The 21,846-nt window shown below is 55.5% G+C and overlaps 2 protein-coding genes and 1 long non-coding RNA gene across 7 annotated transcripts; 1 reads left to right on the top strand and 2 right to left on the bottom strand.

Moving 5' to 3' along the window:
- Positions 1-1,093: 1,093 nt before the first annotated feature.
- LOC102968486 (interferon-inducible GTPase 5) lies at positions 1,094-5,450 on the bottom strand. 4 transcript variants are annotated; one of them, XM_042969726.1, is made up of 3 exons: positions 5,225-5,450; positions 2,460-3,099; positions 1,094-1,852 (listed from the first exon to the last, which is right to left on the bottom strand). In XM_042969726.1, exons 2-3 carry the CDS (start codon positions 3,061-3,063, stop codon positions 1,209-1,211), a joined length of 1,248 nt encoding a protein of 415 aa, XP_042825660.1. In that variant the 5' UTR covers positions 3,064-3,099; positions 5,225-5,450; the 3' UTR covers positions 1,094-1,208. The 4 variants fall into 4 exon arrangements, with proteins under 4 accessions (XP_042825660.1, XP_042825658.1, XP_042825657.1 ...); XM_042969724.1 differs by lacking the exon at positions 5,225-5,450 and adding an exon at positions 5,056-5,086; XM_042969723.1 differs by lacking the exon at positions 5,225-5,450 and adding an exon at positions 5,046-5,084.
- A 122-nt stretch (positions 5,451-5,572) lies between these two features.
- On the bottom strand, positions 5,573-8,726 carry LOC122234183 (interferon-inducible GTPase 5). The gene is made up of 2 exons (XM_042969722.1): positions 8,631-8,726; positions 5,573-7,144 (listed from the first exon to the last, which is right to left on the bottom strand). Exon 2 carries the CDS (start codon positions 7,038-7,040, stop codon positions 5,646-5,648), a length of 1,395 nt encoding a protein of 464 aa, XP_042825656.1. The 5' UTR covers positions 7,041-7,144; positions 8,631-8,726; the 3' UTR covers positions 5,573-5,645.
- A 93-nt stretch (positions 8,727-8,819) lies between these two features.
- On the top strand, positions 8,820-12,991 carry LOC122234184. 2 transcript variants are annotated; one of them, XR_006211959.1, is made up of 4 exons: positions 8,820-10,000; positions 10,661-10,868; positions 11,755-11,881; positions 12,810-12,991. It is a non-coding gene; the product is annotated as an uncharacterized LOC122234184 (long non-coding RNA). The 2 variants fall into 2 exon arrangements; XR_006211958.1 differs by lacking the exon at positions 10,661-10,868.
- The last annotated feature ends 8,855 nt before the right edge of the window (positions 12,992-21,846 follow it).

Genomic DNA, 21,846 nt, shown 5'->3' on the forward strand with positions numbered 1-21,846 from the left:
CTGTGCCATGGATAGGAAAAGACAGTGCCCTCCTTTGGCTAAATGCAGTGACTACCTTCGTGTCGTCTGCTCTCAGTTGAAGACAGTGCCTGCCTTTGGTGAAATGCCTCGTTAAATGCAATGCCTGATTCAGTATACGGTTAAAAAATAGAGTGTGTCTTAGTTAAATACGGTGGAATACAGGGCTTACCCTGAGTTGAAACAGGTTCTACCCTTATCCAAATGCTCGTACGTTACCCTTAACACACAGCGCCCACAGTTGGTGAAGTATGGTGGCTTCCTTTGCCTACAGAGCTCGTCTACTCTTGCTTAAAAGTAGTCTCTGTCTTGTAAGTCCAGAACCTACCCTCAGTTAAGTACACCCTTCACTTCAATATGGTACCTACCTCACCTACCCGGTTTAAATTCACTACCTCCTAGCTTAGTGTTTCCCCGAGTGCGTCTCCAAGTTGGTCTGGCCACCGCACCCATCCCAAATTAGTCCCGACCTTCGAATCGCGCCACCTCACCCTTCCCTAACGCGGTTGGTTCCGTCACCAGCCAAGTCTGGCTGCCCGCTACCCCATGCCCCTTTGGCCTCCTTGCCTTCCTCCTGCCCTTGAGCGTACCCGTACAGTCCTGGCGTCCTTGTTGTGGGAATCCTGGGGGCGGGGCGGGGGGTGGTGAAGAAAACACCCAAGAGGCCAGGAGTGGGGTCCCTGTAGATCTCTAAAGAGCGAGGGGCTGAGGTCTGGGAGGCATGACACCCAGGTCTTGCTGACCGAGAAGACCTCAGGCAAGAAACTCCCTTAACGATCTTCAAGGCCGTTCAGAGCAGAGATACTCACTTGCCCTCTCAGGGAAATGCTTCTGAACCCCTCGCCCCACTGCCCTGACTACACAAACACCTTCCTAAGTGCCCTCTCAGCTAGGCAACTGAGATCCTCCCCACCTTGTCAGACCTTATCTGTCCCATGTCCCGCCCCCTCCCTCTGCTTCCCAGGGGGACTGCTGGTTGATTTGAGCGTCCAGGGCAGGGAAGGTGGGGGCAATGGCCAGAGAGGGCATAAGATCCGGGGCTCAAAAGTACAAGACCGCACACAGCGCAGGAGGGTTGGAGCTTGAGCTTCTTTCCATTCCTCAACACCATCCGGCCTGGGGACAGATGGAACCTGTGTCCTCCCACTCTTACACTGCCACCTCCAGCTGGCCTGAGCTCAGGGCTGGGATTATTGATTGCGTTTATCTGGGAGCTCATGGTCAGAGTCGTGGAGGAAGGCCTGGGTCAGCACTCTCCGGGCGTCCTTGACCACCTCGTCTAGAGCTGTGCGGAGCATGTGGTAGATGGTGGCGAAGCTGATGCCGCAGGTGGCCAGGGCGCCTGGGACGGGCACGCCGAGGAGCTCCTGGGTGAAAGCAGAGGCATCCCTGGAGGCCTGGCCCAGTAGCTCCGCCACCAGTGCCTCAGTGACCTCGGTCTTCCAGCCCTGCACCGCCGCCAGGATCTTGTGCAGGGGCTGGCCTGTCTGCTCAGCCAGCCTGACGAGGGAGTCCTCGTCGAGGCCGAGGCTGTGGCGGTAGCCCTCCAGGGAGCTGATGAGCACGTACAGGTCACATGCCACATCCCGTACGCCTGGCACGGGGCTCGGGTTGACGCCACAGGCCACCGTGGCCACCAGCCAGATATGCTGCCGCAGCGAGGCTGCCTTCTTCTCTAGGATGGGCTTCGAGACGTTGGGCACGGCCAGCAGAAACGCGTGCTGCTTGTGACTCTCCAGTTCCTTCACCATCAGCTCCTCCAGCAGGTGGAAGTCGTACTTGCCCAACTCAAACATGGAGAGCAGGAAGACCTTGGGGTCCTTCAGGCCCTCCGCTGCAGAAGACAAGAGCGCCGCTCTGTTCCTGCGCCGGAGCGGGCCATGGCGTGCCGACCGCCGCGGAGGCACAAGCACTCGCTGTGAGTGCACAGCACGTGGCTCGCGAGAGTTGGCCCTGGAGCCAGGCTGCCTGAGTCCGGACCCCAGCCTTGCTACCCACCACCCGTGTGGCCTTGGGCAAGTTACCCAACCAAACAAGGGGATAACTGTACCTGCCTCGTAGGGATGTTGTGAAGGGAGCGCATGAAAACGGTGCCTGGCCCGCGATAAGCCCTTAACAAATGTCAGCTGCCCTCGGCCACAGGTGCCAGCATCCCGTGGGTGCAGAGCTTTTGCACCGCTCTAACTTGGCAAACACACGCGCCAGAACGTGCCCTGTTTCCTTAATGCAGGTGATTGGTCTCTGTCACCTGTGACCGGGAAGAGCCAACTCTCAGGAAGTGAATGGCAGCTGTAAGCATTATTTCACCGCGGGGCCCGGATCAGTCACGCAGCGCGACATTGGATGACCCCTTCTCCCACTGTGGGCCTCAGCTGGGAGAGGAAGGGGAGGGGGCCGGCAAACCCTCCAGAATCCACCCACCTCCAGAGCCTGAACCTCACCCCTCAGCCGCCGCCCACAGTCTTCCCGGATCTGGCGGAGCACTCCCTCCTCGGAGAAGGTGCCGGGGCGCCGGCTCCGCGAGGCGGCAATGTCCACGTCCACCTTGGAGCGGACGAGGTAGAAGCGTTTGCCCCGCTGCAGGATCTCGCAGGCCAGCTGGGCATGGTGGGCGGTGAAGCTGTCTGAGGTGATGATGATGAAGAAGTCGTAACGTTCCAGCAGCACCCGCTGGAGGTATCTACCAGTCGGGAAGCGGGACGTGCCTATGCCCGGCAGGTCCCAGATGACGATGTTGGGGTACTTAGGGTGTGGGTACGGCGTGGGGTCCACCGTCATTTCCACCACGCCCGTGCAGGCTGAGTTGGGGTCCTCGTCTCCCAGCCCCCTGATGGCATTGACAAAGGTCGACTTGCCTGAGCCTGTGCCCCCAGTGATGCCAATGTCCAGCCTGGCATTCTCCAGCGAATGAAGTGTGGCCTGCAGCCTGGCGGCCACTGCGGGCAGACCCCCTGCCTCAAAGGCTCCCATCAGAGCACTGGTGTCCCTCCATAGCTCCAGTATCTTGGACTGGCTGAGGCTTGACTGGAAGACTCTGCCCGCCATGGGCTACCTGACGTCCAGGCCTTCAGGATCGATGACCTTTGGCAGGGCAGGGAAGGGAATATTTTCACTCGGGGCCGCCCTCTCTCCTCTACACCCCCCAGCACGCCCAAAGTATCTGAGGCCTTGCCAGCAATCGTACTGAGAGTGCAACCATATGTCAGGTCCCGTGCTAAGTGCTTTATTTCAGTTAACACGTATTCATCACTGCCAGGTTCTCCTCCTGGAGCATCTCATAAAATCCTCATAACAGCCGGAAAAGGAGATTCCCTTACTATCCACATTTGGCACCTAGTGGAGAAATCGTTTGCCCAAGACCTCTGGCTAGTGCATGGAGTGTTGGGAATAGGAATCGGTCCCTCTGATCCTAGAATTTAAATTCTTTTTTTTCTTCAAGATCATTATTTTGTTAAGATTTTAGTTTCAAGTAATCTCTACACCCAACGTGGGGCTCGAACTCACAACCCTAAGATCAAGAGTCGCACGCTCCACCGACCTAGCCAGCCAGGTGCTCCTAGAATTCAAATTCTTAAATTACTTTTTGTGGCATTTACCATGCACCGGGCACTACAATCAACCATATAGGGCAGTAATTAAGCGCTGGAACCCTCATCGTCGCTGGTAGAAGTTAGTGTTCATTTAACGTTTACCCGGGGCCAGCCACTGTCCTAACCACATGCGTAATTTCACTAAGTCCCCATTTTACAGAGAGGGAAACCGAGGCTCAGGGAGGTAAAAGTCACTAGATTGTCCAGCCTGCACCAGAGCCAGGACATGGACCGGCTCCCTCTGATCCTTCTGCCATACCTGTGCTCACACCGCCGGGGAGTCCCGTGTTCAGGATGGTGTGTGAGGGTGCACAGGTACCGGGATGTGGGCTGTATTTTTGAGAATAGGTTTGCAATGGACTGTCTATCCTTGTATCTGAGAGTCTGGGATTTCCCTACCATAACCCCTCACACCCTCTTTGGCGCAGAAAAGTCCATGTGAACCCCAGCGTAGTCCCGGCACAGCCAATGGGAAGGCGTCCCGGGAAGGGAAGAATCCTTTGGTTAACCCTCCAGGGGAAAGCCGCCCATCTTAGTCCGGAATGGTTTTCTAGGCTTAAGGTAATTCGAGGCCCCAAATGAGGCTAGAATCATCATCACCAGATCTGGGAATACCCACAGGCAGTATTTGTGAGCACCTAGGGGTGAGGCCACCTCCCCGCAGGACAGTCCCCGCTTCGCCGCCGGCCTTATACACAGCCTCCGGGGTCTTCTTGTGAATTCCTGGAAACTCGCCTTTCTCCGCACCTAAATCCGACCCCATCCATGACCCTTGTTCAAGCCCACAGGAAGCCTAGGGGCAGCCCTTGTCCTGTCCAAAGCCCCTAACCAGGTAGCGTGCGAATCTTTTAAACACATGTGACGCTTGACTCGGCATGTGAGGTTAGGCTTGTGCGAGGGTGTCAGATTCACTTTTGCATTCCTACCGAAGAGCCAACAGGGAGTAAGGGAGTGCCCGGGGGTTTGGTTTCACAGGGTCCCCTGGGCAGAAACAGATGCCCTCACCCCATCCACGTGTTGCACATGCCCTGTGTCACGCGCAGCCCATGCAGCTCTCAGGAATCCTACCGCCATCGCCCCCTCTCAGTTCCATGGCCTTTCAGGACAACCCCAGCATCCGTGCACTCACACACCCACGCGGAGACAGCAGGTGACCCCAGTCAGCAGGCTGTTCACAACCTCGGACCCACAGTGTCACACCCCCGGAGACTTACCAAGGCCCCTCCCAATCACACACACACACCAGAAAGCCCGTCACCACACACATTCCCACAAGCCTCCGAAACGACTCGTTCTCGGTGGCGGGATTCGCCCTCTGCCCCCCCTCCCTGCTTTGGCGGGCAGAGAAAGAGCCCACCAGCCTTACCACCCCAGGCTCCACGCGGAGGCCAGCCCGAGGCCGTGGGACCTCCCCTCCCCCCCGCCACCGACACCCACCATCACTCACTGGCAGCAGGGCTGGCTGGGGATGCTCCGAGCCCCCCACCCTGTTTAGCTGGGTTGCTAGGCACCATTGTACCCAACCTGGGCACTGATTGGCTGCCCCCCCCCCAGAGGAGGCCTTTGGGACACTGGGCTTCTCTGAAAGGGACAGGAATGGCAACAAAAATAAGTACCATAGCCAGTCCAGTCCCCACTAAGTCACCCGCACAGGTTGACAGTTGACACAGGTCTCGGGTCCAGGCCGGGACGTCCCGTTGCCCCACAGATCTCCCTTGGCTACCAGGGGACCAGGGAGAGAGATCCCGGCAAGGGGCCCTTGGCCCGCCATCCGGATCTTGAAGCTCTCCCCACCCAGCTCCATTCCCCCCCTTCCAGGTCAGTGTATCCCTCTCGGCCTTGGGCGCCCAGGCCTCCTCGGGCCCCTCCAAACCGCCCCTCCCCTGCCCTCCCAAGATGGCAAGCTCTGGCCCCCTCCACGTCCGCCCCTCAGCGACCGCAGCGCTCATTTTCACTACAGCGGCTTCGGTCGGTTGGTTGGTTGGTTTTTGTCAAGGCTTGGTTTGTGGGTGAGGCGAGGGGACAGGGGCCGCGCGGTCACTTGTCTTCCAACAAGTCGCGCTTCTTCCAGCTGTCGAGGATATACTTGAGGAGCAGGCCGAGCTTCCGGCGGGTGGAGAGCGGGGCCTCCTCGCAGGTTCCCTCCCCGGACACCCGCTTTTCCACGCCGTTGTCACCCGCCGCCTCTAGGCTGACCGAAGCCTGGGGCTCGTCCTCCTCCAGGGCCTTGATGCGGACCCGCTGGGCGTCCTCGGCCATCTCATTGAGGCAGCCCTGGAGCATGGTGTAGACGGCGCCGAAGCTGATGCCCCCGGCCACCAGCGTCCCGAACACGGGGATGCCCCTCTCGAAGGCACGGGCCACCCGCATGGCGCCGTCGGATGACTGCGAGTAGAGCCGCAGGACAGTTTCCGGTGAGACCTCGTTGGCCAGTGGGGACCGGATGACGGAGCGGAGGTCGCCCGCCTGCTTGCCCACCTGCTCGGCCAGCTTGGCCAGAGAGTCGTCATCCAGGCCGAAGCTGCGGTGGTAGCCGCGCAGCGAGCGGATAAGCAGAGCGTCGTCATAGGCGGCCGCCAGCCCCGGCACGGGCAGGGCCTGGATGACGCCCGACACCAGGGCCGTCTTGAGCACCTGCTCCTGGAGCATGTCTTTCTTCTTCTGCAGCGCCTCCAGCGAGATGTCCGGCAGCGACAGCAGGCCGGCGTGGCGCCGGTGGGCCGGCAAGTCGTGCTCCCAGGTGGACACGAGCAGCGGAAAGTCGTAGCGGGCCGGCGAGAGGTTGGACACGAGGAAGATGCGGGGGTCGGCGACGCCGGCCGCCCGCAGCCGCTCGGCACAGTGGTCGCGGATCTCCTGCAGGACGGTCGCCTCGCTGAAGCCCGAGGGCCGCTGGGTGCGCGTGGCCGCCAGGTCCTCGTCCACCTTGGTGCGCACGAAGTAGAACTTCTTGCCCTGGCGCAGGATCTCGGAGGCCAGGCGGGTCTCCACGGCCCCGCAGCGGCGGGCGGAGACCAGCAGGAAGAAGTCATAGCGGCAGAAGTCCACCTGCTTCAGGTACCTGTCAGCCGGGCAGCCCGGAGAGCCGGCCCCCGGCAGGTCCCACAGGGTCACGTCGGGCAACTGTGGGTGCGGGTAGGGCGAAGGCTGCACGGTGGTCTCCACGACGCCGGTGAGGGCCGCGCCGGGGTCCTCGGCCCCCAGGCCACGGAGGGCGTTGATGAGGGACGACTTGCCGGCGCCCGACTCGCCCGTGACGCCCACCTCCAGGCGAGTGCTGTCGGAGGAGGCCAGCAGCTCCCGGAGGCGAGAGGCCGCCTGGGGGATGTCGCCCGACTCGAAGGCGGTGCGCAGGGCCTCCAGCTCCTCCTTGGCCATGAGGATGGTGGTCTCCTCCTCCCCGGGCACCGCGGGCAACCTCGAAGTCGCCATGGTGACCAGCGGCTCAGAGGGTGCGGGGATGGGGGGAGAGTCACGGGGGCGCGTGGTCCTCGGTGTCTGCGGGGGTAGAAGGGAGCACTTGGCTTCTCCTGGGCCTTGGCACAGGGCAGGGAGAGAGAGAGAGAGAGACGAAGGTATAAGGGAAGTCCCTCTGGCACCTCACAGCCCTCCCCTTCTCAAAAACCTGGGGTACGTTTTTGACACGAGGCAGGGCGGTCTGGAGTCTCACGGGCCCAGGCTCACATCCCATCCCTGCCACTAACTTGCTGTGTGACCTGGGGCAGGATAAGGTGGCTCTCTGAGCCTGCTTCTCCACGTAAAGGGCACAGTGACTGACCTACCTCCTGAGGTGCTCAGGACCCTTCAAGGATAACCTAAGAGCAGGAACAGTTTCACGGCAGCTCGGGACCCACGCGGCCACATGGGGCCCCAGGCTTAGAAGGCCCGGCTCTTGGCTTAATACTCTGCTGACACTGACCGAGATTAATGATATTTGAACCAGGGGCCCTGTGTTTTCATTTTGCACCGGGCCCCGCAAATTTTGCGGGGCTGAAGCCCAGCACCCGGGCCCGGGCAGGGAGCGCTGTTGGGAGCAGCCGGAAGGGGTGGTGAAGGGGACCCAGACCCTGGAGCCAGACCCGGAGTCAAATCCTGGCTCCCCACATACGCGCTGAGTGATGCAGGGCAGGTGACTTGAAACTGCCTGCCTTACTCCCCTCATCCGTAAAAGGAGGCTGTGACTATGATAATAGCAAACCACCTCCTTGGGTTGTTGAGAATTAAGCGAGTTGATACATATAAAGTCCTTGAAATAGTGTCTGGCACAGAGCAGGCAGTCTGTTATCAGCAGCAACTCCATGATTATCATGATTAATATTCCTAGCTGTGTGACGTTGAGCAATACCCTGCCCTCTCTGAGCCTCAGGGGGCAGCAACCGCACCATGGAAGATAACCTTGCCACCTCATGGGGCTGCTGTGACGATCGATCGATCGTGAGCCCATGTATCTAGCCCTGGGCCAGCGTTCTTGGGTTCAGCTGGTGGGAGAAGCCTGCCGTGGGCGAATGCCCAGACGCTGGGAGTCCTTCTCATCGAACACCCCGCCCCGCCCTGGTTGCTAAGCTAAGTTCACGCTAGGGATCGCCGTCCCCATCAGACAGAGAGGGACCGAGGCTCGGACTACACAAGTGATGTCCCCAGCCAGGACTCAAACCCAGGTCCCTGGGCTCCCTCATGCCTCCGAAGGGCCCCCTCTGTCTTCAGCCACACGTCTTTGCCTCCCTGCCTGTCTTCTGGGCCGTCCCTGTCCACCCCCCACATTGTTCCCACCAGGTCCTACCCACCCCCCTGCCACCCGGTGTAGGCATTTCCCCCACGCTATGCCCGCTGCCCCTGCACCCTGTCCCCCTAAGTAAGGGACAGGAGACGAAATGCTGGGGCAGGTCCCAGTGGCCAGGACCAGAGAGGAGGGTGGCCCCTGGGGTGGGACTAGGGCTGACAGAGCTGGTGTTGGGCCTGGAAACCCCTTCCTCCCTTCCCCCACAGAGTCCAGCCAGAGAGCCCTGCCCTCAGGGGACTCACCTGCCCTGCAGGCTCTCCCTGTCCCCTCACACTCTCCCCGCCGGTGGGGTCTCCTCCCCTGTTAGCCCAAGGTCAGACCTGTTGCTAGGACCCATTATAATAGCAAGCAGCAGCTCATTGGCCAGCCAACCCTAGTGCAATAATGCGGCAACAGTGATGTCAGAGGGCGGGGTCCCCATCCCCTGGCTGCTGCTGGGGCCCCCTTCTCGGTCACACTGGGCCCTCAGTCCCCCACAAGGGACCCAGAGAGCTCTCTCTAACACCAACAGGCTCACAGCCCATCCGCTGTCTCCATCACCCTCAGCACAAGGTCCCAGCTCCGCAGCCTGAGCCTGTTCACCGCCCGCCCTCTGTTTCTTCTCCTTCCAGGGGGCTGTTTCCCAAACATGTCATTCATCATTCGTGTGCCCTTCTCGGCACCATCCAGTCACCTGCCACCCTGAGATGTGTCGCACACGCTCTGAGCGTGCTGGTTTAGCTTCGCCAGCGCTGGCCGCGGGGAGAGGCCAGGTCTGAAACCACCCACACGGTCACGGCCACGGCCACGGTCACAGTCACGGTCACGGCATGCCTCTGCCTGGCCCTGGCCGGGTCTGGCGCCCACAAGCTGCGGTGCAGCGCCACACCCCCATTCGGTATCTGGTATTCAGGCCCCTGGGCTCGGCCTCTGCCTCCCCAGAGCTTTACTGTCCTCTCCTGTGCCCAGCACAGCCCATCCTTCAAATCCCAGCTCAGTGCCAACTCCGTGTGAGGCCGTGGTCCTCTCTGCCCTCTCCCTCCCCTGCTTCCTCACGACCACCCACCGCCCAAGATGGCAGCAGTGTGACAAACCAGGAGGCCAAAGTGGGGAGTGATGTGAATGAGAAGAGAGGCTGAGGCAAAGGCCCCCGAGATGGGGAGAGTCGGGGTGTGGAAGGAGACCCGCCAGGAAAAAATCGGAGGGAAAGTCCGGCAAGAAGACAGAAGGGAGGAGACACCACGTCAGAGAGAACCAAGGAAAGACAGGTTACAGAGAGGAGGAAACACACAGACACAGGGAAGGGGCTGAAGGTCTAGAGACCAAGACGCCCTGAACCCCAGCCACCGGGGGACACCCCGCTCCCCCAAACGCCAGCCTCCATCTCCGCAGCATCCAAGCGTGTGCACACACACACACACACACACACACACCCAGCTCTCAAGTCCTTTTAGGACCATGTCCACCCCATCCACCTCCCAAGCCTCTTCTCCGCCCAGGCCTAGTTCCACGGGCCCTCCCCTCCCCCATTTCCTGGGGTGTCCCCAGAGGCCTCTCCTACCCAAGGATGGATCTGAAGATCGGTTCTGGAAAGGAACCTGGGGAAACAACTTCAGGAGGAGACGGATGTCCGGTAAGGGACTAGACCAGCTCAAGGCCACACCAAGAGTCAAGGAAAGAATGGTCTGGAGCACCCGGGGGGCTCAGTCAGTTAAGCTTCCCACTTTAGCTCAGGTCATGATCTCATGGTTCATGAGTTCGAGCCCCGCATCGGGCTCTCTGCTGACAGCTTAGCGCCTGGAGCCTGCTTCGGATTCTGTGTCTCCCTCTCTCTCTGCCCCTCCCCCACCCATGCTCTGTCTCTCTCTCTCTCTCTCTCTCTCTCTCTCAAAAATAAGTAAACATTTAAAAAATTATTTAGAAAAAAGGAAAGAATGGTTTGCCAACCACACAGTCCAGAATTCTTCAGCCACAGAAAGAAAGAGAAATGCAGACCACCGGCTAATGGACTCACTCACACCCTCGGTGACTGACAGAAGAACCCAGAGACCCGGAGATTAAAAAGTATTTTCAGACAAGGGAGCCTGGGTGGCTCAGTCAGTTAAGCGTCTGACTCTTGACCTCGGCTCAGGTCGTGATCTCATAGTTCGTGAGTTCGAGCCCTGTGTCCGGCTCTGCGTTGACAGTGCGGATCCTGCTTGGGATTCTCTCTCTCCTTCTCTCTGCCCACTCCCCACCCCCCACCACCACCGCCCTCCAGATAAATGAGCAAACTTCAAAAATATCTTTTCAGACATTCCCAGACACCAGACACACAGACCCGGACCCCTCCCCTAGAGTCACAGACCTGCACCCCCGGCCTAAGAAGGAAAGCAGAGACACAGGCTCTCAAATTACAGAAAAGCTAAACTCCGGCAAATGCAAGGTTCAGCCGACTCACGTTCAGGCACACACAGACCCGCAGACCAGGAGAGACAACTGCACGCAGACCACGCACACAGGTCACGTCCCCAAAGCCCGCGTCACCATCCATGACCCTCATTCATGCGGCCCCTGCTCCTGATCCGGGGAGCCCAGCCAGAAGTGTGGCAGACCCAGGCTCTGCCCTCAGGGGCTCACAGGCCCATGCGGGAGTCACATCCACCCACAGACAGTGAGGACCCAGGCCCAGGATGGGGGACCCTGGAGGGCCGTGGGAACACAAAGGGGATACCTGACCCAGCCTGGGAGTCGGGGAGGGCTTCCTGGAAGAGAGGGCACCTGAGCTGAGAGGTGGGAGCCTGATAGCCTGCTAGGAAGTTGCATCCCAGGCCACAGGACCGGCCCTGTGCAAGGACCCTGAATTGGCAGAGGGCTCTCGTTCAACCAGGAATTCACGCAGTCTGTTACTTGGTCATTCCACGACCATTTGCTTAGACCTGACCCTCGGCCAGTCCCGGGACTGGTCCACAGGTGTGAAGGACACTTCACAGGCTGTTGGAGGAGGCTGACGTGATCACACACAAGGCAGAGTGTTTTCACTTAGTGTTTACAAAGTGCCAGGCGCTGTGTGAAACCCGTCGGATGAAGTAGCTCATTTAACTGGGACCAGTATTCTGTTCCCCCGCCCCACCCCCCCACCCCCCCACCCCCCGCCACATCCTCTGACAGACATAAACCCCAGGAGCTGAGGTTGGAGGAGAGAGGAAGACAGACACAAACGAGATGAACACATTCATGCATTCGCTCTTTCCACGGGTCCCCTAGATGATCAGACCTAAGGTGCCCCTGGTTGTCACAGGCACCATTTTCTGTCCCACCGACAAAGGGAAAATTTGCTGCCGATACAAGCATCACACGGCATTTCCGTAGCTCTTAAAATTTTTATTCCACGCTTACTCTTTGTAGGCATACTTAGAAAATACAGATTTTTGTACCGCGTGTCCCTCGCGTGCATCGCTCGTGCGTGAGAAACAGAGTGGCTAAGTTGTCCTCCTAACCGCAGAGTCTGACCCCGGGATGGCTGACAGTGACGGTAAGGTGCCATCCGCGACTCTTCCGGGTGTCAACATTGCTAAAACGTGGGGGCGGGGGGAGTACCCCCGAGAATCAGTGAAGGGGGTTCCTGAGTGTCCATTCTGTGCCTGCCAGGCTGGGAACACAGCAATGACAGACACAGTCCTTTCCTACGGGGAGGCATATGCCTATTGTGTGCCAAGGACCCAGTAGGTTCGATGTTCAGAACCCAGCAGTGACCAAAGACAGCTCCGGCCTTGTCCCCATGGGACTCAGAATCCATGAGGGACACAGACCCCTCTCCTGACGGTGACGACCCGCAGCGGGCAGAGTAGGGAAGGAGTTGCCCAGACAAGTGTGAGAGCCAAGGGGGTGACTGACCCAGCTCGAGGTGGGGAGGTGTCAGGGAAGGCTTTCTGGGGAAAGTTCACTCACTATACACACACACTTCCTGAACACCTGAAGCACTTCCCGAGGGATGTCCGTGCACGTGGCCTTCACCTTCTCTCCATTCGCCACGAACCCGAGGAAACCTGAAGTTAGTCCCTAGGGATTCATTCATTCATTCAAATACACACTGGCTAGATACAGCGGTAGGAACTGACACACAGATGGCCCTTGCCCTCATGGAGCTTATATTTTGTGAGCGATGAAAGATAATAAACGAAAATAAGATCGTGTCAAATAGTATGAAGGAAAAAAAATAAAAACAAGAAAGCGAGTTGTAAGGTTGGTGGATTGCCTGTCGCGGTGGCCACCAACAATTTCTCCCGTCCCTGGAGGCACATGCCCCTCTTCCCACCAAGAGCGGGAGTCTCTGTCCTCTCCCCTTGAACCTGCGCTGGCCTCATGACTTGCTCTGATCAATGGTATGTAGCACAAGGGACATTCTAGAACTTCCAAGCTCAGGCCTTAAGAAGGGGCAACTTCTGCTTTCTCCTTCTCAGAGCCCGAGCTACCATGGTGAGGTCCTGCTGGAGAGACCCCCGTGGAGATGAGCCTGAAGCCACCTTAGGACCTTCAAGCCCTAACTGACCTCCAGCTGACTGCAGCCACGAGAGCGACCCCAGCTCCATGGGAGCAGAAGAAACAGCTGAGCTCAGCCAACGCACGGACCTGTGGGAAATAATAAAGCATTGTGTTTTTTTTAAATATTTTTTAATATTTTGAGAGACAGACGGACGGAGAGCAAGCAGGGGAGGGGCAGAGAGAAGGGGGGAGACACAGAATCCGAAGCTGAGCGGTCAGCACAGAGCCCGGGGCAGGGCTCGAACTCACAAGCCATGAGATCCTGACCTGAGCCGAAGTCGGATGCTTAACCAACTGAGCCACCCAGGCGCCCCAATAAAAGCTTATTTAACATGATCATTTGGTCAAGAGAAACTGTCAAGCATGAAAATTCTCTCAGTTGAAAAGGCGATAAGCCGAGACGCAGGTTTTGAAAATATTGTTGATGGGTTCCTTTCCATCAAAGCCAGGGGTGCCCGTTTTCCCTTTTGCTTCAGGCACCAACATGGCTCAGCACAGGTGCTGGTCTTTATTTAAAATTTTGGTATCTTGTTCATCGAAATATCATGGATTTTTTGCTGTTTTTTGAAAAAAGTATTACATTACAATATCATTTATCTCGCTAATTGAGTTTTTTGACACTCCCTTAAATTTTGCACCCAAGGCCAGTGTCTCACTTGTTGGCTTTAGTCCTGGCCCTAGTTCTGACCAAACTGTGTCACTCAGTGCAGAAGGATGCCTGCCTCATCCCTGGCCTCCTCTCATGACCCCCCCCCCCCCAGGAGGCCTTTGACGTCCTCCCAGGTAATGGGTGTGTACATCCTCACTGTGGTCTATCATGAGATCTGGGCCCTGACTGCCTCACAGACCTCATCTAGAACTCTCTCCTTGCTCACTCTGCTCCAGCCACACCAGCCACCGTGATTCTCCCTCAGACACATTAGACTCAGTTCTGCCTCAGGACCTTTGCACTTCCATGCCCTCTTCCCTGTGATGTCTCCATGGTTTGTTTCCTTACTTCACTCAGACCTCTGCTCAAATACAATGTCACTTTCTCAGACAGGCCTTACCAGACCACTCTGTCAAAAATAGCACACTCCCTCCCCCAAATCACTTGGCCATTTAGTGGCCTAAAACATGGCTTTATGGGGCACCTGGGTGACTCAGTCGGTTAAGCGTCCGACTTCGGCGCAGGTCAGGATCTTGCCGTCTGTGAGTTCAAGCCCTGCATCAGGCTCTGGGCTGACAGCTCAGAGCCTGGAGCCTGCTCCGGATTCTGAGTCTCCCTCTCTCTCTCTTTCCCTCCCCGACTTGCGCTCTGTCTCTCTCAAAAATAAATAAATGTTAAAAAAAAAATTTTAATAAATAAATAAGTTTTAATTGACTTACAGTGAAATAAAATTATGTTAAATTCTGTCTTGGTAGAAATACGTTAACTAAAAATATCATGAGTTTTAATATACTCCGTTTATATTTTGTTAATATTTTTTCAACTACTTTAGTGTTCTGGAAAAATATTGACGATTAAAAAAGAACCCAAAGCAAGTATACAGGGCCTTTTTCATCAGGCTCCGATATGGCTCAGCACAGCATTGGTCGGAAGCCGAGAGATAGGGCAGGGCTGTTTCTTGAAGGTGGTAGGCAAAGGGGGAGGGCTGGGAAGTCAAGGTCTGTTTGCAGGAGAGAATCAGGTGGCCCTCATGAGGTCAGGCTAAAGAAGAAACACTTGAGGCCAGGCTGACAACACCCATTAATGAATTAAATACATTCGTTCCCTCCGTCCCACATCCCTTCTCCTGAAAATCTATCTCCTAGACGTTTGAGGGCTGAAGTGATTTAACTGACTGCTTCCTGGAGTCTGTCGGGGAGAAGAGATGTCCAGGAGACTTCACCTGGGTAAATGTGACACCAAGAAAGTCAGGGGAAGATGCTCCTTGAATTCCCACCCCTCCCCTATTCACCGTGTCTTTTCATTTTTTTTTTTCATTTTTTTTTTATGTTTTTATTCATTTTTGAGACAGAGAGAGACAGAGCATGAATGGGGGAGGGTCAGAGAGAGGGAGACACAGAATCTGAAACAGGCTCCGGTCTCTGAGCTGTCAGCACAGGGGCCCGATGCGGGGCTCGAACTCACGGACCGCGAGATCATGACCTGAGCCGAAGTCAGCGCTCAACCGACTGAGCCACCCAGGCGCCCCTCATTTTTAACTTTCTATTCCATTTCATTATGTATTTTAGAATTGTCTTTCAATGCATTGAAGGGATATATCATCCAAACTTTTAAAATGCATCTGACATTTTTTAGGGGCACCTGGGTGGCTCAATCTGTTAAGTGTCCACCTCTTGGTTTCAGCTGAGGTCATGATCTCATGGTTCATGAGTTCCAGCCCCACATCAGGCTCTCTGCTGTCAGCACAGAACCTGCTTCAGATCCTCTGTCCTGCTCTCTCTCTCTGCCTGCCCCCCCTCCCCCCGCCACTCTCTTTCTTTTGTGGAGAGGAAGGGCAGAGACAGAAAATCCCAAGCGGACTCTACACTGCCTGCCAGAGCAGAGCCCGACCCAGGGCTCGAACCCACAAACCATGAGATCATGACCTGAGCCAAAACCAAGAGTCAGACTCAACCAACTGAGCTACCCAGGCGCCCCAAATAATAGCCTTTAACTATTATCACTGGGGAGGGGGAGCGCCCTTTGGGTCACACAGCGCGGATGTGTGTTTGGCCCCAAAAGCTCCTTTCTTCCTGCTACCCAGTACGGCCTCCTGTCTAGAGGATGTCTGCTCTAAGGTGCAGATGCAGAGAAACGTGGAGTGGAGGCGGAGGCGGGGGGGCGAGGAAGGAAGACGATGTTTCTGTGAGATTGGAGGCCCAGGGGATGGGGCCAGGATATGACCCACCTCGGCTGAACTGGGAGCCTACAGAGGTGCTCAGGAAATGCGTATCTGATGACCATGACCCTGGAGTCGGTGGGGAGGGTAGGTGGGGGTGGGGGAGGGCTGGCTAGCCAGGCCGAGAGTTTAATTCTATTGTACATTCCTGATTTCCTCTACGGGCACCAATGTGAGTATATTATTCAAGTTTTTTTAATGTGTTGCAAATTACTTAGAACATACAAAAACAAATAGAGTATAAGGAGCATCTCTTAGCGCTCAGTGGACAAAAAGCATCAAAACAGCTACAATCCCCAGCAGCCCCTTCCCTGACCACACGCCTTTCACTCCTCTTTCCTCTCCTGAGACAAGCGCTACCTTGAACACGGTAGCGTTTTTCCTTTAAAACTTTTTCCTTTAAAAAAAAATTTTTTTTTAATGTTTATTTATCTTTGAGAGAGACAGAGCAGGAGTGGTGGAGGACGGAGAGAGAGGGAGACACAGACTCCGAAGCGGGCTCCAGGCTCTGTGCCGACAGCTCAGCCCCCGACGCGGGGCTCGAACTCACAAACCGAACTCACAAACCATGAGACCATGACCTGAGCCGAAGTTAGACACTTAACCGACTGAGCCACCCCGGCGTCCGAGAACATGACACCTGTAATTTTGCTACAAATGTCCACGCTTTGAATTTTTTCCCTTTTCCTTTTCTCTGTTCTCCCCCTTTCTTCCCCGTAGACTCTCCCCACAGACCTCCCCCTTCCCCGGGATTTCATGGTGAGAGCCTCACGGAGCTCCTTTTGTTATTCCCCAAAGTCAAATATTCCCCATATAGACATTGTATAAATAAATACATATAAATACATACATATGCACACGTTGATATCAGATATCAGTGTATGTGTACATACATACACACACGTACATGTGTATTGTGGTATATAAGGGGTTTTTTTGACACGGGAGGGAGGGGTGGCTGGATGGCTCAGTCGGTTAAGCATCTGACTCTTGGTTTTGGCTTAGGTCATGATCTCACAGTTTCACGAGTTCAAGCCCCAGGCCGGGCTCTGTGCTGACCCTGCAAGCCTGCTTGGGATTCTCTCTCTCTCTGCCCCTCCCGCCCCCTCTCAAAATAAATACTCATTTTTTTTAAGGCTATTATTTACTCGTATTCAACTCTGACTTCTGTGCACGTATGGTCGTCACCCAAGGTCACAAAACTAGTAGCCGGCAAAGCCGATGTTTGAACCCGGACAGACTGGTACCGGAGTCCACACTCTTGACCGCCGTCTCTCTCTTTGCTGTGACTCTCGTCTGCGCGTGGAAGGAGGCACTTCTGATATGATTTTTCTGTGAGGACTTGAGAAGAATACCACAGCCCCGCGGGGGCGAGGGGGGGATCTCCCCTGGAGGCCGAGGACATTCCGGGGTCCTGTGCTAATGGATGGAGGCAGGTCAGGGAAGCTCTCGGCTGCTCTATTCTAGTCCATTCTCTCTCCCAGGAAGGACACGTATTGCAGAGGTTATGCGTGCAGGCTCTGAGGCCCGCTGAAGTATTTCTGGGTGAAATGTGATGTCTGGGATTTGTTTTAGAACTACTCAGCACAAAGCAGAAGGAAGGGAGGAGGGGGGAGGAGGAAGGAAGGGGGGGAAGAAGAGAAGACAGATGGAGGGAAGAGGAGGAAAGGAAGATATGGAGGAGAGGAGGGAGGGAGGGAGGGAAGGAGGAAGAGGAAGGGAAAGAAGAGATAATTGGCAGAATGTGGATAATTTTTGACACAGGGGCTGTGGAGGCAGGGGGGTAGATACTTGAAGGTTCATTATACTATTTCCTCTATTTTTGCGTGTGTGTTGGTGTTTCCCCAGTGTTTAACGGGGGAAAAGTTCATCCTCTAGAGTCAGGCAGATGTGGGTTAAAATCCCACAGCTGCCACTTACTAGCCGTCCTTCCTTTCTCCTGCGAGCCTCAGTTTCCTCTTTTACACAATATGGGTAAATAATAGGACAGCTGTCATGATGATTAACACCCTAGGAGACGACTGCTTCCAGCTTTTGAAAGTTTAGGACATGCCAAGCCTTATGCTTTGCACACCTTATGACAATGGGAGGTCAAACTATTTCTTTTAAGTTTATTTATTCATTTTGATTTTTTGTGTGTTTATTTATTTTTGAGAGAGAGAGAGAGAGAGAGAGAGACAGGGCACGAGTGGAGGAGGGGCAGAGAGAGAGAAAGACATAGAATCTGAAGCAGGCTCCAGGCTCTGAGCTGTTGGCACAGAGACCGATGTGGGGCTTGAACCCACAAACTGTGAGATCATGACCTGAGCCGAAGTGGGAAGCTTAACCAACTGAGTCACCCAGTTGCACCTATTTATTCATTTTGAGAGAGAGAGAGAGAGAGAGAGAGAGAGAGAGAATGAATGGGGGAGAGGCAGAGAGAGAGAGAGAAAGAGAATCCCAAGCAGGCTAGGAGCCCCACGTGGGGCTCGAACCCACGATTCATGAGATCATGACCTAAGCCGAAACCAAGAGTCAGAAGTTTAAGTGACTTAGCCATCCAGGCACCCCGGGAGGTCAACCTACTAATATCTCCCTATGCCAAATGGGAACATGAAGCTCAGAGAGGTTACGAGACTTTTCCAAGGTCGCACCACAGAGAACTTGCAAAGTTACCCTACGAACCCGGGTCTGAGTCCAGAGATCTTAACCACTACCCCATCTAGGGCAGCGGTTTGGGTTCCCTAGACGTGGGAACTCTGGCCCCACATGGGGCCTTCAGTTCCCTTTGTGATCTCTATACTAATCAGAATGGGCCAGATGATGCCACAGCAACAAACAGCCCGACCTCTTGGTGGCTTGCGACAGCACCACAGTTTACTTCCCGTTCTCGCGGCATGTCACCTGCGGTTAGGGCTGATGGATCCTGTCTGGCACCTTGCAGACATCATGGCGGACAGAACAGGCTCTTACTCAAGCTTCCGCCCAGAACCGACTCATGATGCTGCTTCTGCCCTCGACTTCAGAGTCCCTACAAGGACGTCCCCATCCTGCAACCCTGGGCCTGGTGACACTTCAGTCCACGGGAATCATGAGTCAGTAGCCACAGATGAGTCCAGCTTCTTGATGCGTGACCTGGAGGTTGGAGACTCAGAGGTCTCTGTCCCTCATCTGCAGAATGACCGTCTATAATGCCTACATCATAGGGTATTAAATAAGATAAATGATATGAAACACCCAACACGGTCTCACTACAAACAGTACTTCCTTTTTCCTCCCAACACTGTTAGCCACTGAATGTTTGTGTCCCCGCCCCTCCGCCACCCAAATTCATATGGTGACGCCCTAGCCCCACAATGTGATGGTGCCTCGGAGATAATTAGTGTCCTTGCAGGAAAGGAGGAAAGACCAGAACGGGCTCCCTGTCTCTGCCATGCGAGGACAAAGTGAGAAAAGGGTCGGTCTGGAAACCAGGAGGAGGGGGCCTCACCGAAGCCCAACCACACTGAGCCCCTGCCCTCCAGCATTGTGAGCAAATGTGTGTCGTGTAAGCCGCCGAGTCTGTGGTGTTTGGTTACGGCAGCCTAAGCTAAGCTAAGCAGCATTTTAACAACTCCCATTCGCCGAACGCTTATTATCTGCTAAGTACTATCTGTAGACATTCCCTTTTCCAGGAGCAATGACTACTCCCATTTTACAGATGAGGAAACTGGGGCTGAGACAGAGGAAGGGACCTGCCCAACGTCATTGTTATTTGCCTGTGGCCCCTTAGCGTCCCTCAGTGTCCACCCCTCTCTGCCCTGTAATGCTGAGCCTGGGAGTTTGAAAACTACATTTCCCAGGCTCCTTTGTCACCTGACTTCTGCAAACAGGAAGCACTCCAGGTCAGGGGGTAAGACGGGCCTTCCCCCACCCCTGCTTCTGGCAGCATCCATGGATCTGGCTGTGATGCCTCCTGTGTGGCCCCAGCCCTGGCCACACAGCACCACCCCCCCCCCCAATCCGTGGTTCCGGGACAAGCCGCCCACAGTACAGCAGCAAGGGGGCTCCTCACTTGTGCTAAGACCACCTGCTCCCTTTGGCTTCCCCAGCCCTGGACGTGGGAGCTGCTTCCTGCATTTGCTAGTCTCTGGGGCGCTTCCTACGGAAATTGCAATTCTCAAAAAAAAAAAAAAAAAAAAAAAAAAAAAAAAGACCACGCCAGTATCTATATGCTCTTTCAGAACCTTGTGACTGTCACTTGCCGTGGAACCTTGTGACTGTCACTCGCCATCAAGAGTGGACGCTGTCTCCTCTTCCCTTGAACCTGGACGAATACAGCATAGCAGAAGGGGTGCTTTTCGACCTCGGAGCCTAGGTCATAGTGGGCAGCACGGTTTCTCTCTCTTGGGATGCTCACCCAGGGGCATCTATGGCTGAGTAACAAATCACCCCAGATTGATCCACTTACAATAGTGCCCGTTAAGAATCTCACAGTTCTGGAGGTCAAAAGTAGGGGTGGGCTCAGCTGGGTTCTCTGCTTAGGACCTCGCAAGGCTGAAAGCAAGGTCTTGGCTGGGCTGGGCTCTTATCTAGGGCTTGGGATCCTCTTTCGGGCTCACTCGGTTCTTGGCAGAATCCAGTTCCTTGCGTTCGTAGGACCGAGGTCCCCATGTTCTTGCTGGCTCTCGGCTGGGGGTCACTCTTGGCCCCTGGGGGCTGCTCCCGGGTCCTTTCCACATAACCCCCTCCAACTTTAAACCAGCAATGCCACATCATCCTTTTCATGCTTCAAATCTGACTTCTGCTACCAGCCAGCGAAAACTCTCTGCTTTTCAAGGGCTTATGTGAGTAGATGAAGCACCACCCCCCCATCACCTCTTTGATGATCTCAAAATCAACTCATCTGCAAATCTAATTACATCTGCAAATCCCTTTTGGCATATCACATATTGTCACACGTGTTGAATCTCATCACCTTCACGGTCCCAGGGATTAGGGTGGAAATTGGTGGGGGCGGGGGGGGGGGGCTTAGAATTCTACCTCCCACAAGCCAAGACCGCATGTTGTGAGCAAGTCCAAGCCATGCAGTGAAGCCCCCTGGAGGTGTCCGGCTATATATAGCCCCCCAAAGGTCTCAGCCAGCAGCCCGCATCAACCGTCAAAGTTGTGAGTGGATGCGCCTCCAGACGGCCTCAAACCACCCCAGCTAATGCACATCATGCAGCAGACACAGGCCATCCCCAAATTCCTACTCCTGAGTTGTTTTCTGCCGGTTGGTGTTGGAGTGATTTGTGCCTGGAATATCTTCCTTTCTTCGTCACTGCTCTCCAGCTCCCCTTCCTTCCCTCTTTTGCTCTCCTGGTCCTTCCAGCATTATGTACTCACCCCCCCTTATTGAACCCCTGTTGAAACACCTAGGTTGCTTTTCTTTTCCTGGCTGACCCCTGTTCCTCTATCCCCCGATTCTTCTTTGCTCACAGAACCCTAGTTTGTGCAGAATCTGGGGACAGCCATGTACCTAATGAGGGGGCTGGGGGCTCTGTCAACCTCAGAGACTGAATCTTGATTAGACAAAGGCAACTGGGATCGCCATCACCTTGACAGGGATTGGCTGGCTCCGTTCTGGACAACGGACACGGGGAAAGTCTGCCAGGGGACGGGGTTTCTGGGAAGACAAGAATGGAGGCCACCTCTTCCAGCTTTGGATATGGTTGCATGAGGGCACGATGCCGCAGCTACAGCCATCATCGTGCAGACACCCACATACTGAGGGCGGCAGGGCACCAAGATGGGTCTTCAGTGGTTCCTCTGACCTGTGGAATGGATGACCCCTGGGTACCCCTACCTCCATTCTCTCTGTTCAGTTGTGTATTAGGTATTCCTTAGTGCTCCTTCCTCGGGGCCTCTGCCCTTACAGCTCCCTCTGCCTGGGGTGCCCCCCTCCACGCCCCACACATCCGCATGGCCCTCTGCTCAGATGTCGCCTTCCTGAGACCTCTCAAAAAACAAACAAACAAACAAAACCACACCCCCTCTACAGCCCTCCCATTTCTCTTCCCTGCACTGTGTTTATTATCTGTCTCTGCCACTGAAACATAAACCCTCCTGAGAGCAGAGAGCTTTCTTT

Source organism: Panthera tigris, chromosome E2 (assembly GCF_018350195.1).
Source record: "Panthera tigris isolate Pti1 chromosome E2, P.tigris_Pti1_mat1.1, whole genome shotgun sequence".
NCBI lineage: Eukaryota > Metazoa > Chordata > Mammalia > Carnivora > Felidae > Panthera > Panthera tigris.